An 18,109-nucleotide genomic window follows, 5' to 3' on the forward strand; every position below is an offset into this window, starting at 1 on the left:
TATGGGCAAAAAATGTAGATTTTTAAGGTGGGCAAAAATAAAAAATGTGTTCTAGAGAGGAAGTGGCTAAAAGCGTAGTTTTAGAAATGTGAGTGTAGTGGTGGTGATACTGTTAGGCAGCTTTTACACGGACGATCCAGAAAGATCCACCAGTCAGTTTTTCTGGCGGACCTGATTGGACACTCCATGCATCCCTATGAACCAGCGGGTGTCCACTTAGACCCGCCTACCTCCGTTCTGAAGGCGGGTCTGTCTGCCTCCGTCTAGGCGGATTGGATGAGAGGGCAGTCAGGTGTAAACGGACAGCTGGTCTGTTTACTCCCGGCCGCGCATAGAGCAGAGCGGGCTGTGTCCATATCTGCTCTGCATAAACTGAGTGGACACAGACCTGTCATCTGCCTGCACTGATCAGCAGGGGATCAGCAGACAGATACCCTGTGGAGCAAATCTGATTCCACCCTGTGTGGAAGGGCCTTTTAAAGAAAAAAGTAGTGACAGATATCAGGTTGAACTAAAGCCTTACCTTTTTTTTCCCTGCAAGTGACAGCACTGCCTGCCCAGACATGGACACAGCCCACACTATTGGGTCCTAAGACTGCTTTCACACTGATGCACCATGTGCACCTGTGGCTTTCCTGCAGCTGCACTTTGCCATAGACTTCTATTATATCCTGCAGGTGTGGTGCAATTTCTGAAAGCGCAGCAAACCCACAGGTAATAACAGAAATCTATGGCTCAGTGCAGGAAACAGATTCGCTTGAAAGCAGCCCAGTAACCACTGCAAAACAGATATGCCCATATATACACACTGATTTCAGTAATAAACTTACCTTATAACAGTCTTCCATTCAGTTTTCCCCATCTGTTGCTTTACCCAAGCAGAGTGTATTTGGTATCGATTGTGACAGGAGTTGGCGCTATACAGGAAGCATTAGCTTATGCGGCTCTGCAGCTGCTTGCTTTCTCTACCGCCGGCTTCATTCACAACACATGCCTGTAAAATGGCGAAAAAGTATGGTTCTTAAAAAAGGCTACCAGTTTAGAGTTGAATGTTTGCTCTCACTCAGATTTTTGCAGGGATTCCTCACATGTGTGGTGCAATAACTTTTTGGGTGGATGGGGGTAAGATTTATTTTTATTTACATTTTTTTACATATTTTATTGCTTTCATTCAACTTTATTGCCATCACAAGGGATGAACATCCATATGTGATAGGTTGGACACAAGTTATGGAGAGATTTGAGGTCTTTTAGACCCTTGATCTCTCCCAAGGCAGCTGATAACTGGGAAATCCAGCTTCTCTTTGGGCAGCCGGCCCGACTACTTGCAGTGGTCCTGGGCTCCCCTGTAGAGTGGGAGAGCCCAGGAGGTGGGAGGCTCACTTCCGACCCTTGCATTAGTGACCAGGCAGCTGAAGAGCCGCTTGATCACTTTTACATGAAGATGGTCACTGGCTGTGAAAAAAAAAGACACCAGAAACCGTGTTTTTCCAGGATGTTTGTGTACATACACTGCACAGTAAGGGGTTTTAAAGGAATAGAAGGGCTTCTGTGTTAATAAATGAAGAAGAGATGCACATAAACGAGAAGAGGTTGAGGAGTGTTTCTGTATTAAAAGGGTTTTCTTATTTTATACATTCATATTTTGTATGTATTTCTGTTTTCTAGACTGTTCTAAAAAGAAGAGATTTTTTTTTTCTTATTTTAATAGGAAATAAACAGTTTCCCTGTTTTAAATGAGTGTGTTGTCATTTTATTTTAATAATGGGTAAGATTTTACAGTGCACCTGGAAAGTATTCACAGTGCTTCACCTTTTACACATTTTGTTATGTTATAGCCTTATTCCAAAATTTGTATTAAATTCATTATTTTCCTCAAAATTCCACAAACGATACCCCATAATGACAACGTAAAAGAAGTTTGTTTGAAATCTTTGCAAATGTATTAACAATAAAAAACGAAAAAAATGTAAAAATCTCATGTACATAATGTAAGTATTCACAGCCTTTGCTCAATACTTAGTTGAAGCACCTTTTCCACCAATTACAGCCTCAAGACTTTTTGAATATGATGCTACAAGCTTGGCACACCTATTTTTGGCCAGTTTCTTCCATTCTTCTTTGCAAGACCTCTCAAGCTCCATCAGGTTGGATGGGGAGCGTCGGTGCACAGCCATTTTCAGATATCTCCAGAGATGTTCAATCTGGTTCAAGTCTGGGCTCTGGCTGGGCCACTCGGGGACATTCACAGTTGTCTGTAGCCACACCTTTGTTGTCTGTCTTGGCTATGTGCTTAGGGTCATTGTCCGGTTGGCAGATGAACCTTCCCCCAGTCTGAGGTCCAGAGTGCTCTGGAGCAGGTTTTCATCAAGGATGCCTCTGTACATTGTTGCATTCATCTTTCCCTCAATCCTGACTAGTCTTCCAGCTCCTGCCGCTGAAGAAACATCCTCACAGCATGATGCTGCCACCACCATGTTTCACTGTAGGGATGGTATTGGTCAGGTGATGAGCGGTGCTTGGTTTCCTCCAGACATGACGCTTGCCGTTCAGGCCAAAGAGTGCAATCTGAATCTTTGTTTCATCATCCTGGAGAATTTTGTTTCTCATGGTCTGAGAGTACCTCAGGTGCCTTTTGGCAAACTTCAGACAGGCTGTCATGTGCCTTTTTACTGATGAGTGGCTTCCGTCTGGCCACTCTACCATACATGCCTGATTTGTGGAGTGCTTCAGAGATGGTTGTTCTTCTGGAACCTTCTCCTTTCTCCACAGTGAAATTCTGGAGCTCTGTCAGAGTGATCATCGGGTTAAAGGCCCTTCTCCCCCGATTGCTCAGTTTGGCGGGGCGGCTGCTCTAGGAAGAGTCCTGGTGGTTACAAACTTCTTCCATTTACAGATGATGGAGGCCACTGTGTGAAATTTTTCTGTACTCTTCTCCAGATCTGAGGTCAACAGACAATTCCTTTGACTTCATGGCTTGGTCTATGCTCTGATATGCACTGTTACCGGTGGGACCTTATATAGACAGATGTGTGCCTTTCCACATCATATCCAATCAACTGAATTTACCACAGGTGGACTCCAATCAAGTTGTAGAAACACCTTAAGGATTATCAGTGGAAACAGGATGCACCTGAGCATAATTTTGAGTGTCCTGGCAAAGGCTGTGAATACTTATGTGCATGTGATTATTATTATTCTTTTCATTTTTTATTTAAAAAAAAAAATTGCAAAGATTTCAAACAAACTTCTTTCGCGTTGTCATTATTGGGTATTGTTTGCATAATTTTGAGGAAAATAATGAATTTAAACATTGTGGAATAAGGCTGTAACATAAATGCTTAGCAGAAACACAAGATTTCCATTTTCCCCTCTGACAGAACGGCGGTCTGCCTTGTTCACATCAATACCCGAGTCCCGGCAGACATCGTGTCCACCGGACCCGCTGATTGGCTTTCGCTGTGTCCAATTACAGCAGGAGTGGATCACTGGCGGCGCGCGTGCGCACCCCAGACCCAATGCGCGAAATCACGTACTGGTAAACTATTTTGCGCAGAATGGTCGCCCTGCCGCAGTATATATGCGTGGGGTGGTCCAAAAGTGGTTAAGTCATAGGAGGCTGCTGGCTTACGTAGCTAATCATGATCACTCGCATGTAAGCTCTCATGCTGTACTTACATGTGAGTGAATGGCCCTGGACATAGACTGCCTTGCTTTCAATGAGGCTGCCTACTTGCAACTAATCACAGAAACCCCTGCTGGGGTTCTTGCATTTAATACCAAGCAGGGTGCATTTGCAAGTGTGAATGCTCCCTAAGGCAGGCCATACACGGTTTAAACGGCTGGTTGAGCAGGAATGTATGGGCAACCTGAATGTACCAAGTTGATCGAGTTGGGTACGACGAGCCTGCTGGGTTTTACCTGCGATTATCGGTAGCGGCTGCTATAGCCACTAACAATAATCCCTGTCTTCTCAATGCGGGGACAGCTTCCACTGTCTCCCCCCACCGGTAGAAGACAGTGGCTTGGCAGGAGGGATACCTGCATCAACATTGTCTGTGTTGATGGGGGAATTGAGGAAAATTTGCTCCGTGTATGGTCGGCCTTAGACTAAGCAAAGTGGATTTGGTAATAGCATGTGAGATATATAGATAGGAGTTTGTAATCCATATAATAAGACTTAAAAGGTAATTTAACCTTTTTCTAAACCTTTGCTGTTTATTTAAAACGTCTTCATGAGACTTCTTTCAACCTTTGTGTCCGTTTTTAATGCGATAGAAAAAAAACGGCGTACATGTACTTGGTGACCAGTTTTATTTCTTGTTTAGTTTTCCCAGATAATAAAAACTTAATTGGAAACCGGTTTGGTTGTATACAGTGTTGGTCACAGGAGGTGGTAAGACATATCAGACAGTCCTAAGATACATTCTAGTGTTCCACCTGGGTCACTTCAATCAACTTTGGATATCCAGAGGGTTATTACACACTATCTGACTCAGAAACATGAAATCTCTGCAATCCTCTACAGAAAAATGGAACCTGACAACTTGCAACTTGATCAGCTTGACCCTACAGGGCACCCCAGCCTTTCCTCTCACTACCCCTATCTCTTTTCATAATCTCATCTACTCCTCTCTGTCTCTTCTCTTGTCCTATAATCTTGCACTTCTCACCCATAATAGTAGTTCTTCAAAACTCCTTGGGGTTAATTTACTAAAGGCAACTAGGCTGTTCATGTTTAAATTTTTTCCTAGGTTAGTGAATGAGGTGAAACTCTGTTGACTTCCTTTATCCAGTCATGTGATTGCACGCAATTGGGTATTCTTTGTAAAGTGAATTTTCACCACATTTAAGCTAAGGGAAACTTCCCTTGCAAAGTAAACAGCCTATTTGTCTTTCAACCACTTTCTCAAGTATCAACTTGTGGACTCTTAAAACTGATAACCATGGGATCTCCTTTTACTGTTCAAATGAATCTAGATGGTTAATTTTAACAGTTTCAAGATATAAAGTAAAACTTGCAGATTGCAATAGAAAAAATCTGATAAAGGTTTTTTTTCTTACCTTTTTACTTTGAAGTAAATAAACATTTTAAAACCTGTAGTGTGGGGTGCAGTAGTAGTGACATGCACCCAGGGGGCAAGCACAGGACACCCTGCACTCACATTATGTCCTCAGTCTTCTGGGTTGAAGCGGTGGAATGAATTTACTGTGGGGCACAGCACCACAGAGGAGGTGTGTATTGCAGCCAGAACTACTTTTAATTTTAAAGAGAACTATTTAAATTTTTTTTTGCAGAATTGGGCTTTAAAAGTTCTGTAAGGTAATGTAATGGGAGCATTGATAATTTCCTACTGTAAGACAGGGCTTTTAATTTTATTAATGTACAAATTACATTAGCTAGCAGCTAACAATATTAAAGGAGTTATTATTTAAGAGACATTTAAAGAATACCTGTGTCTATATTGGTTCTGGATCAGTGACATGGGTATTAAGACCAAATCTTTGCTACGACATCTATGCAACTAGAGTTTTCAAGAGGAGAGGTGAGCCAAGTACAGATTGTATATTTTGCTCAAGTTATATTTTCTTTTAATTTAGCTGTTAAATATTCCTATATTACATAGAAGAACTTTTTATTATTCATGCAATACCCTAATGCAAACATAGATAACACAGCATATCATATAATAGTAATACTAGCAACAACAAGTCAACACAATTTGCATCAGTATGTGCTTATTATAATAGTGAAGACAGACAATCCAACAACTGTACACTGACTAATGGCGTTCCTGTTTCTCATCACATGCCAGACTGTTGTATACGGATGGAAGGAATTGGTTATGTGATCTCATAAATTGCCATTATCACCTGCCATTCTATATTGGAGCGATACTATTCAGTAATCAATACCATTGCCCAGATGTGTGACATTAATACTCAGAGCAGGAAGCACACAATAGATTTTCTCCCAGGTACAATGTTCCCAACACACATGCAAAGTATAATTTTAATTTAAACAAACAAAATGAATTTCGTTTTTCCTACTTTAGGTTTCAGATGTGCATAGAGGTCCGGTGCATATGCCCTGTGAACTGCATTAATCCTTTCAAATATTTGTTGTATATAGAAGCAAAATATATTTAATTTGACCCTTGTTCATAAAGCTACATCTGACTGAATATAATGGCAGCAGAAAACTTAGAGATGTTTGACCTACCAAAATATAGATGATACCAACACATAAAGTTAATGTATAACTAAAGTTAAACCTTTTTTCGTTTTGGATAGATTGCAGAGGTATTAGAAGGCTTGCCAGTTTTTATTGCTGTTTGTGCCCCCATTAAGGAGTTTCACCCTCTATATTTGTCCTGTTTACCATTATCATTGAAAGTGAATTCCACATTTTTGGCTCTCCCCAGAAAAGTAATTGAGGGGAATTCTTCCAATAGGGACACTAGTTCTGGTGACCTGGGGGTCCCCAATTATTACCTTTTAGTTTGCAGGGATTTCCTCTCACTTTCTGTTTGGCTATGGGACAGGAAGTGAAGGAAAATTTCCGCAATTGGACAACAATGGTGAAAAATAATCCCCGCTTGCTCTATCCAAAATGGAAAAATAAAAAAAAGTTTTGCCTATAGTTCTATTTTAAAGCATTCATTATTTCTTGTTTCTATCACCAACTTTATGATCAAAACAATCTTGCGAATATCCATTTATTGATTTAGTCGAACTCCTCAAAGTAGGGTCGAGTCCATTGATGTACTGTCTTCTTGCCCTTGATCTGCAATCTTGCTGGACATGAACTTTGATCTCGCTGTCACTAGACTTTGCTTTGACTGACCATCATTAATTGCGCTGAAAGTCACCGTTCTCTCTTTTCTAGGCTTCCTTTCCCTCTGCCCTTCCTGCTGTAGACTCTGGCTAGTTTCCCAGTTCCCCATAGCCAACTCGGTTCCTGATGTGCTCCTGAGCATAAATGAATCAAGATGTTGAATGATAGGATCTGTAGATTGCATGGATGAGGACAAATAGCATGTTGGTATAAGAAAGTCTGATTTATGATGGATCAAACCCTCATTTTTTCCTACTGGACGAAAACCAACTTCTCCTACAGGGCTCAGGGCTGGACAAGCATTGTCAAAACTTCCTGGAACTGAAGTTCTTTTGGTTGGTAGTGGTGGTAATTTGCTGTCTCCACTAACAGGGCTGGGCATAGGACTGTGGGTGCTGAAAAGTATGCTATCATTTTGAGAACATTTACCAGAAATGTGTAGACAATCTTTGTTTACTCCTGAATAAGACATATGTTTTGTTTCAATTCTTGGTGCAACACTTTTTGGATTCTCTAAATACTTATTTTCACTTCTTATAAATTGCCCATCAATCTTCGTAGCGTCAACAGAGGAAAAGCCACCAGCAATTTCAGGTTTAGCAATATTTGTGTCAGAATCTCTCAACCCCAAAAGGGTATCTAAAATGTTTTGGGCAGAGTTGTAATCCAGTGGTGGTTCATATGAAGGTGCATCTGTCCAGCTTATCATGGGATCATCTCCAGAGCTTTCAGTACTGCTGGTCCTGGAATGATGGTTACGTTGAGGGTTTCGATGTGCAGGCAGGAGACTAGGTATGGGTAATGGAGGCTTTGACGTTCCTGTATGTTTTTGTTCTGTTCTGGAATCACAGCCCTGTTGAGATTCGGTAAAGAAAAGAAACCTGTATTTTATGTATATTTTAGAAAACATTAAAACACCTTCCATTTAAAAACTCCATAATATGATTTTTATTTTCTACTTTTAGCAAAATATTGCAATATTCACCACAGCTATTACAGGTATTGTTTAAGTTTCACTTTATTTGATGCTGTACTAGAAGTCGAGTATTTTTGAATGGTCTAGTCATCAATTACTGTCCTGCCAATAACACGTTGTGCAAAAAAAACAGGAGAAATTGAAAGGACATCTGGTTACTCTTCCTAGTTTGTACTGTAGAAATGCATTTTACAAAGGGGGACATTTGTCAAGTAATCAAGTAAGTTAAACACAGAATGAGGCATATACTGTACTTTGTGCAAATCAGGCAGCCTCTCGTTTAGTAAAGGATTTACCACCGCTTGTTTTGTTTATTTACAGCTCTTGCAATACTGAACTGACAACTGTAATACTTTCGTGAAGATCTACAACAGATTTATCCTTCTAAATTCTGAATTTTACCTACAGGTACGTTTTACCTGTAGGTAAAATTAATATCTCCTAGACGTGCAACGTTTAGGAGATATTCTACTAAGCAGCAGCCAGTGACATCACCATGCATGTACTGTGAAGAAAGGCAAATACCGTATTTATCGGCGTATACCGCGCACTTTTTTGCCCTGAAAATCAGGGAAAAATCGTGGGTTCCCGCGCCGAGTTTGAATACTGCGCCGACATATACCGAGCGCAGTACACTCGTGTATTGTCAGGGAAAGTCTCGGGTCCTCTTGCGCTGACGTACAGCGGGGAGGACGCCGGACCCGACGAAGAGGACGCCGGACCCGACGAAGAGGACACCCGAAGCCGCAGACGGACGCCGGACCCGATGAGGCCGCCGATGGACGCTGCGCAAGACACCAAAACTGTAAGTACAAAAAAACTTTTTTCCACAGGAATTCGGGGCAACTTTAGGGGTGCGCGCTATACGCGGGAGCGCGCTATACCCCGATAAATACGGTACCTGTGCCGTTCCTTCAGAGCTGTGTGTCGTGGCCGTGACTCCCGCATGCATGCACGAGAATGACATCATCGCGGCTTGGCCATTCAAGCGCTTGCCGCCCACGTTCCAAGGAAGGAAGACCGAGGTGAAAATGGAAGCCTCTGCAGTGATGACAGATTGCCGCTGGAGGGCTTCATTTCAAGGTAAATCTTTCATAATGTGTTAGTATGTGATGCATACTAGCACATTATGCCTTTACCTTGCAGGGAGAATTTTTTTCTTTTTGTAGTTTCTGATTTTTACTACCACTTTAAAACAAACAAACACCTAACAAGGTGCCAGGGGCCTAATTTATATTAGCACAATGATACCTTTGAGTAGCACAGGAAAGAGATATTGCATCAATCCATGATCTGTCTCTCTGCTCTTGTCTTATGCTTTCCCAGGGTGCAACAAAAACCTCTCTGAATTTTTAATCTGAGACCACTTGTTTCGCATTCTCACGTGATATGTTAGTCATATGCATTATATGGCAAAAAGTTTGCGAAGGCTTGAATTTCATATCTACAGGTATATGAGCTTTTTGAATATGTAATTTCAAAACTAATGGCTTTAAAGTCCCCCCCCCCCCCGGTCTATAACAGCCTTCAATCCACTGGAGGGGCTTTGTACAAGGTTTTGGAGTGTCTGTTGGAATATGTGTTAATTTATGAGGTCAGGTACTGATGTTGGACGAAAATACTTGGTTTGCAATTGGTATATAAATTAATCCTACAGGTGTTCAGTAGTGTTGAGGTCTGGGCTCTCTGCAGGCTACTTCAAGTGTAAGTAAACCCAACTATCCCTTTCAGCCAAGGAAGCTGACATCTTTGCATCTGTTTAATCTGAATCTGCCATGATGCTGCACACCAGCTATTAGATGGTTTGACAGTGGTTGAGGGCACAACCAATGGGAGTGTTACATTTCTGGCACGTGCCAGAAATTAAACTGCTTTATGAATGGGTTTACTTCCGCTTTAATTTCCTCAACACCAAAACTAAAGAGTTTAAAGGGGGGTAGGCTATATTTTTTTGTCATATAGGCAAGTGTGATGGTCAGCGAGTGAGTGAGTGAGTGTACAGGCCTGACCTACCATATAAACAAGCTGTGTCTTATTTTAAATATATTTTGCTTGTACAACCCATTAAATAAATTTATATTCTTACATCAGTCAAGTGATCATCTTTCCGATCGTCAGAAAAGCTCTCCCTAAGGTTAGGAAAGCGAGGAGATAGGAGTTTGCAGGTGGGTGGGGTATCCTCCAAGCTGCAATCACTCTCAGTGGAGGTGTACAGTGTGTGAAGCGCAGAAATTGACTTTTGCCTTCTAGGACTCCAAGGGCTAAAAGTAGTCGCGCTTGGTGCAGATTGAGACTCCGCTGTATTCTCTTCATTAGTATTTTTCAGATTGCCACTACTGATGGCTAAATTACTCATCTGTGAAGTGATGGCATGTGATGATGATGATGGGCATTTAATGCCTTCTGTTTGTATGCTGCCATCAAGACCTTGGTGGAGAACCTTCACTGAATCCAACACATCAGCAGGTAAATATCGAAGAAGGGAGGCTACCTGTTAGTATGATGGAATATGATGGGAAAATAGAAAGAAAAGGCACTGATGAGGTTGTTATATAAGAATGGACAAAGGTAAAGTTGGACATGTGGCCCATAGTAACTAAACAGATACTATTTATTTGCTAACCCGTGGAACTCGAATGTGAAATATAACTGGGCACAACAACCACTTCACCTCCCATCCAGTTTTATAGACCAGCCCCATTGTAAGCAACATGCATGTTTTAGGCCTTGCACACTGGACATTTTTGCAGCTGCCCCTAGGGGTGTCAGGCGTTTTTCTTCCCTGCCTCTAAACTCCCCTGCATGTTAGCCTATGTGTCCATGCACACATAGGCTTTTAGCAGCAATTAGTGGCAGGGGCTTTTAGAGCCAGGAAAAAAAAGCACATCTAGTGTGCCCAGGAGCAGCAGAGTTTTTGGCAGAAAAAATGCTTGATGCTGCTAAACGCTAGGCGCATTTTGTGCTTGAGCGTTAATTTTTTTCAGTGGCCTGAATAAATTATTATGCAGCTGCTAGTCGTAGGATGGGCTTTGGGATTATGTCGAGGGACAAATGCAGCTTGCTTTTGGTGCATCCTGATTGTATTTGAGATCCACTTGAATTGCATTAGAGACTGTTCAGAGTTTTAACAAAATTGTACCTACAGTTAACCTCCTTCTGATCTGTATTTGTCCTGCTAAGCTGCTTTTGCATTCACATTGATCTATGGGGTAAGAAAAGAAGTGTCCATAGACACCCACAGCATAGCTCTGCCCCGCTCTCTTCCAATGGTTTCCAGCGCTGCCTCTCTATCCTGTGAGAGAGGAGGGAGCCATTGCAGACGGGCACAGCGCTAGATCGAGTGAGGACTCAGGTAAGTATTTACGGGGTAAGTGGCCAATACATATACTGGAACATTTTTTATCTTAATGCAGAGAATGTATTTCAGTAAAAATGTTTTCCCTTTGAATACCAATTTAAGGGTTGGTAAAATCAATATATTACATTTTTGTTTTTGGGTTTAATACTGCTTTAAGTATTATCGTTAGATTAGGCATTAAGAGATTAGGCCTATTACTGCTGGACCTGTTTTTCCAATGTTACATAAATCACAAACATATATTACGGACTTAAAACTCAAGGAATCCCTCCAAACCATACATTTTTGCGTTCAGCCTTAATTTGTTAATCAAGTCCATCTACAATCTGAGTGCATGCAACACTTCCAAGATTGATATTGCTGCTGTCCAAAAGTGTTTCTCTCTGTTGCCCCTCCATCCTGAGTGGGGACAACAAATAGAAAATAAAAGGAAAAAAGGCCCAAAAAAGGAATGCAGTCACCACATTTAAAGGGGCTGTAAACCTTCATTTTTTGTATAACCACTTCCGGACCGCCTCACGACCGGCACTTTAATGCAGGATCTCTCTGTTATGGCAGCAGCTAGCTGCCATAACCCAGATATCCTCCCTTCAGGCGGTGGTCCGGTTTACGATAATGGTGGTCTCTGTGGCAGATTCGCTGCGAGATCACCGTTTATCGGTGGCGGGAGAGGCCTCCCTCCAGCACCCTCTGCCGCTAACCACATGTGCGGGCATTCTCTTGAACCCTGCTGTGTGTATCCATAAACATGCCCTCCCCCCTCTATGTTTACAGGATTCGATTGACAGCAGCAGAAGCCAATGGCTCCTACTATTGTCTTTCTGTCCTGTGAGAGAGAAGGGAGCCATTGCAGACAGGCACAACGCCAGATCAAGTGAGGTAAGTATTATGCAATTCAGGTGTGACCTGACCCATAGCGAAATATATGGTGCCTTTTTATACATTTTATTTTGGTTTGTGTGTGTGTATAATTCAGTTGTTATTTTACCAACGTATTCTATAAAAAGGCACAGTTTACAGGCTTTGGGTGGTATTAGAAAGTAAACGTTTAAAAGTGTAATTTGGCATTTTAATCACTTTCTCAAAATGTGGGTCATGTGATGCAGTGCAGAAACTCCAAACACCGTCCTGGCTACTAAAAGGTTAATTTTAGTAGAAGAAACCCAAAAGGTTCATATTTTCTTATTCTGGGTGGAATTCCAAGTACAAATGGGATGGGCTATAGTAATTGCTCAATATTTTCCAAACTAGAGCACAGGTTAGGACATTCCTCTAAGCCATAAAAAATCCACAGTCACATTTTGGGCTGGAGGGGCAGGTTGAGATGTGTTTTAACCACTGTTCAGGACCAAACTGTACTGTTGCTGCAGTGGAGGTCAATGATCTGGATGTAAATCTGGAAGGGGTGCCTGAATCACAAAACTGACTGCTCAGACAAAATACTTTTTTGTATTCCTACTGCATATTTGCCCGGAGCTCACAGTTAACCATGAATCAAATGTGAACCTAACCCCCAGCAGTTCCTGTATATAAAATTGAGAAACATACACTTGCATAAGGCAGATAAAGACCTCTTGCATATGCTTCAAATATAGTGAAATAAAATTGGCAAGTCCTTTAATAATTTACTTACTACCTAGAGGTTACACAGAAGATATCAAGTACGGTACTACAAGTGGACATCACCAAATACCTCAATTATCAGTCTTCTTAGTAAGGGACTTAGTAAAACCTTTGTTCAATTACATTTTTTATGAGGTTTTAATGAAAAGATAAATTTAAAAAAAAATTGACAATGGGTAATTTGTATTCCTCATGCATGAGGATTGAAGGTATACATAGTACAGTATTCAAGCTTGCAACAGTATGCATTGGTAGTCCAAAACCTTGATGAGACCTGACAGCCAGGGATTGACTGGTGGGGGCATCCATTGTATTTTCAAGACTTGTGTGGATGGGGTAAGAAGATCTTTAGGATTGAGGCAGTGCATCAATTAGGTGAAGTATGGATTTGAAATTTATAAACTTATTGTTAGAATTGTAATGTCTCATGTTTTGGCATAAAAAGTAGAAGAAAGATAGGTTTGTTATAATATGTCAAACACATTGCTTGTTAGCTGAGAAGTGAAAAAATAGGAAAAGAGATAACAAAAAGAAGGAAATGGGGAAAAGGGGGGTGGGGGTAATGGGGGTATCCCGCTTACTAAGTTCTCCAGGAGCAGGCCACAGACTAGGTATAGGTTAGTAAAAATGCTCATCTAGTAAAACTTTTCTAGACAAATTTGAATCGTATGCTATTGAGAAATCAGTATTTACCAGATCCTATTTGCTAGCTTGCTGGACTGATTCCTGGACAATTGTGTTCTATGCAAGACAAACTATCATGCTTTTATTTTTTTCTAAGTCTCGGCTGTACTTCATCCTAATGGTGTTCTATTGGGTTGAGGTCAGGACTGTGCAGGCGAGTCAAGCTCCTCCACCCCAAACACGCTCATTCATATCTTTATGGACCTTGCTTTGTGCACTGGTGCGCAGTCATGTTGGAACAGGAAGGGGCCATCCCCAAACTGTTCCCACAAATTTGGGTGTATGAAATTGTCCAAAATGTATTAATATGCTGATGCCTTAAGAGTTCCCTTCATTGGAACTAAGGGGCCAAGCCCAACCTCTGAAAAACAACCCAACACCATAATCCCCCCTCCACCAAATGATTCGGACCAGTGCACAAAGCAAGGTCCATAAAGACACGGATGAGCGAGTTTTGGATGGAGGAACTTGACTGGCCTGCACACAACCAGATAGAACATCTTTCAGATAAATTAGAGCAGAGACTGCAAGCCAGGCCTTCTCATCCAATATCAGTGCCTGACCTCACAAATGCGCTTCTGGAAGAATGGTCAAACATTCCCATAGACACACTCATAAACCTTGTGGACAGCCTTCCCAGAAGAGTTGAAGCTGTTATAGCTGCAAAGGGTGGGCCAACTCAATATTGAACCCTACGGACTAAGGCTGGGATGTCATTAAATTTCATGTGCGTGTAAAGGCAGGCGTCCCAATACTTTAGATAAATCTGGTAAGGGTTATGTCCCCTATGTAGTTTTTATTGCTGTCTGTGTCCATTTAGGGGAGATTCATCCATTTTGTACTGGTGACCATTGTCACTTAAATAGAAAATTATGGGAAATTCTAAGTTTTAAGGTTTTCCACAGAACAAGAGGTTACATTAAATCTTTCATTGAGGACAAGTTTTTTGGGATGACTGTCTAAGAGGGGTGTTTTTCCTCACTTTGGGAGATTTCCTCTTACTTCCTGTTGTGTCTCAGGGGCAGGAAATTAAGGGAAAGTTCCCCAATGATACACATTACCAAGGTGACATCATCACACATTACCAGGAAGTATTCAGGCACACTGTGCAGTAGTGGTGCAGCTCCCAAGTACATGCACCTAATATCATTTATCGCATTAATTCTATCATTTTAAATAAATGTTGGTGATTTTATGGAAAGCACTATGAGTATATTGTATGTTTTACTCTGAGCTATAATAAACCTGGAGAGAGGAGGATTCAGGAAGAGAGGTGAAAAGTGCTATTGCAATCCATGAAGGGGAAAGGTTTATACTGATCCCTATACTATACAGGTCATATACCAGAGGTGAGAGCTGAGCCTAGGTGAAGAGTGTCCACTATTTAAAGTGGGGGTTCACCCGAAAAACAAATTTTTAACATTAGATTGAGGCTAATTGTGGGAAGCTCAATCGGGTGTTTTTTTTTTTTAAATCAATGCAGTACATACCGTTTTAGAGATAGATGTTCTCCGCGGCTTCCGGGTATGGTCTACAGGACTGGGCATTCCTAATTGATTGACAGCCTTCCGACCGTTGCATACAGCGCGTCACGAGTTGCCGAAAGTAGCCGAACGTCGGTGCGCAGGCGCCGTATAGAGCCGCAACGACGTTCGGCTTCTTTCGGCAACTCGTGACGCGCTGTATGCGACGGTAGGAACGCCCAGTCCCGCAGACCATACCCGGAAGCCGCGGAGAACATCTATCTCTAAAACGGTATGTACTGCATTGATTTAAAAAAAAAAACACCCGATTGTGCTTCCCACAATTAGCCTCAATCTAATGTTAAAAAATTTTTTGGGGTGAACCCCCGCTTTAAGGAAGGAGTGCATTTGAGGAAAATCACAGTGATCTTTGGGTACATAGTTATAACTTTTCAAGAATATTAAATTTACAGCGTGGTGTATTGTATTTATGTTTAATATCACAGATATTGGGTGGAGGATGAAACAATACTGTGGTATGTTGGATTGAAACACTTGTAAGGCCTCTTGCACATGACACTCGCGCAAACGTGTTCTAGCGTTGTTGTTTTGCAGTATGCAAACGGCATGCAAACACGCATATTTGTGCGAATGAGGCATAAATTACTGACCAAAAATGCAGATTTTTCAATATTTTCTTTTTACTGAAGAATGCACAGTGCTTGTTTACACGTCTGTGTGCATAGGCACATTACAATCAATGGGCTGTATTTTAGCTAAGTAAAAAAAAAGCTGTACACTTATACATATGGAAGCAGAATATACTGTAAATATAGGTAAATAGTGTATAACACCGTGAATTCCTGCGCTAAACAAGTGATTAAAAAACAATAATTAGTGATAAGAATAAATAAAATGAAATATAAATATAAGTGATTACTAACATTCAAGGTTGCTGCTCTCAAAGTGCATGTGAACATGATAAGAGCGCTACCATATACTATACTAATACATCACCAAATAAATCATAAAAACTCATATCAAATATAAAATAACAATATTTAAACAATAAATTACAGTGAACAAATAAATATAAGGGCCCAGATTCACAAAGCACTTACGCCGACGTATAACAAGTTACGCCGACGTAAGTGCAAATGTGCGCCGTCGTATCTGTGCGCCAGTCCCACAAACAGATATGCACCTAAAACCAGGCTACACCCCGCCAACGTAGCTTGAGTAATGCCGGCGTAGGGTGGGCGCACATTTAGGCTGGGTGCATGGTGCCGCTCCCATTGATTAGCCATTCAAACATGCAAATGAGGGAAATACGGCAATTCACGAACCTGCGTGAGCCCGACGCAGGCTACGCGAGGTGCGCGTAAGTTGTACGTCCGGCGTAAAGTTATTCCCCATAAAGGAGGTGCAACCCAGCAGCAGACATGCAAAGGTCTGCACCAGGGAACACAAGCCGGCGTATTTTACGTTGGACGTGTGTCTGGCTGGGCGTAGGTTACGTTCACGCCGTACGCAGTGATCCGGCATAGTTTAGGCAGTTGTTTTAACGTGGTTGTGACCAGGCGCAGGGGGATGCGTTCACGGCGCATGCGCAGTTCGTGATACGTATCTGGCGCTCGGCCCATTATTTGCATGGGGTCATGCCTCATTTGCATGGGTCACGCCCACTTCCACCTACGCCGGCGTACGCCTTTGAATCCCGCGCCACGCTGGCACAGCGTTGGGAGCACTGGCTTGCTGAATGCATTGCTTGCCTCTCTGCGCTGCGTTGGCGTAGCATACATTGGTTACTCTACGGCGGCGTAATGTGCGCCCACACTCTGTGAATCTGGGCCATAAAGTTCATGTGAATCCAAGTAGGTTTTTCCAGTGCAACTTCAACTTTATCGGATGTGCAGCATAAAGTGCCAAGACAAACATCGGAGCAAAATGTAAATATAATGAGAAGGAAGAGCGGCTGGGTTATTTTCAGTTTTGGAACAGTGGAGTTTATTTTTTTATTTTTATTATTTTTTTTACACGCAGTAATAATTAAGTAGTAGAATAAGCAGCACTCTACTGATTTAAAGTGTTTGTAAAGTCAATCTAGGGAAGCACCTAATCTATATATGATCATATCCAGATTAATTACCCAAGCACAATTAGAATTGTTACTAGATTACAAAAACGATTCCACCGCCACCTTTCGAAAAAAATGGAACGATTGGTTATCCCACCCCAGAGGCTCTAATTATTCAAAGGAATGTAAATTCTAACCCTGATTAGGGGTAGGCAGGTCCAGGTCATCCAGATCTGAACAACTCGTATGTTAAATGCCTATAGAGTTGAAATATTATTATTATTATTATTATTATTGTTGATTAACATTTACAGCAATTTTATTTGTAATGTTTTTACATAAAATAAAAATTATTGTGAAAAAGAAAAAGTGTTTGTAAAGTCATTACATGCATCTAATGCAGATATGCAGCCAGTAACATAACTGTATGTGTTTGTTAAGCTGGCCATACACCATACAATTTTCTGATTCAATTTCCTTTAGAATTACCTTCAACTGTGTAGTACTAGAGCCTGCCTGATTGCATACAAATTGAAAGTGTTTAGATTTGACCTCATATTATATTGTTTTGGTAAATCTAAAGGAAATCTATAGACGAAAACTGTATAATGTATGGCCAGCCTTAGGCCAAATACCGTTTCTGTACCACAGCGGCGTGGTCACGTGATCCCCCTGTGCTGGCTGGCTTCAATCTAGGGAGAGAAGCAGGAGGGGCTGAGATTCCCCGGTGACGTCCACCAGCCTGCAGAGGAGAATCTCCTCCCCTCCCGCTTCTCTACATAGATCGAGGCTGGCCAGTACAGAGTAATCACGTGACCGCACAGAAACTGTATTTTGCCTTTTCATTTCTAACAAACACATACAGTTTTGCTAATGGCTGCATATCTGCATTGGATACATTTAAATGTGTTGCATTATGCATTGGATTAGAGGGTGGAGGGGTCGTGGGAGGAAACACTCTCATGCTGACAGGGAGGGAGGAGAGACTGTCGGGAGGACAGGAGAGCTACGGATGACGAGGCATGTAAACTGACCACGGTAATCAGGGCTCAGCAGCCATGATTATCATGGTCAGCAGAGGCAGTGGGAC

At 41.7% G+C, this 18,109-nt stretch overlaps 1 protein-coding gene across 2 annotated transcripts in view; it reads right to left on the bottom strand.

The window, feature by feature from the left end:
- Positions 1-6,490: 6,490 nt before the first annotated feature.
- Positions 6,491-18,109, bottom strand: part of LOC120917350 — a 52,511-nt gene continuing 40,892 nt past the window's right edge. The window contains exons 6-7 of one of the 2 annotated variants that reach the window (XM_040328577.1): positions 9,901-10,305; positions 6,491-7,691 (exon numbers count right to left, since the gene is read on the bottom strand). In XM_040328577.1, the coding sequence (XP_040184511.1) occupies positions 6,741-7,691; positions 9,901-10,305 (1,356 nt within the window). In that variant the 3' untranslated portion in view covers positions 6,491-6,740. The remainder of the gene's footprint in view (positions 7,692-9,900; positions 10,306-18,109) is intronic. The other variant, XM_040328578.1, reaches the window with a different exon arrangement.

Source organism: Rana temporaria, chromosome 11 (assembly GCF_905171775.1).
Source record: "Rana temporaria chromosome 11, aRanTem1.1, whole genome shotgun sequence".
Classification (NCBI taxonomy): Eukaryota; Metazoa; Chordata; class Amphibia; order Anura; family Ranidae; genus Rana; species Rana temporaria.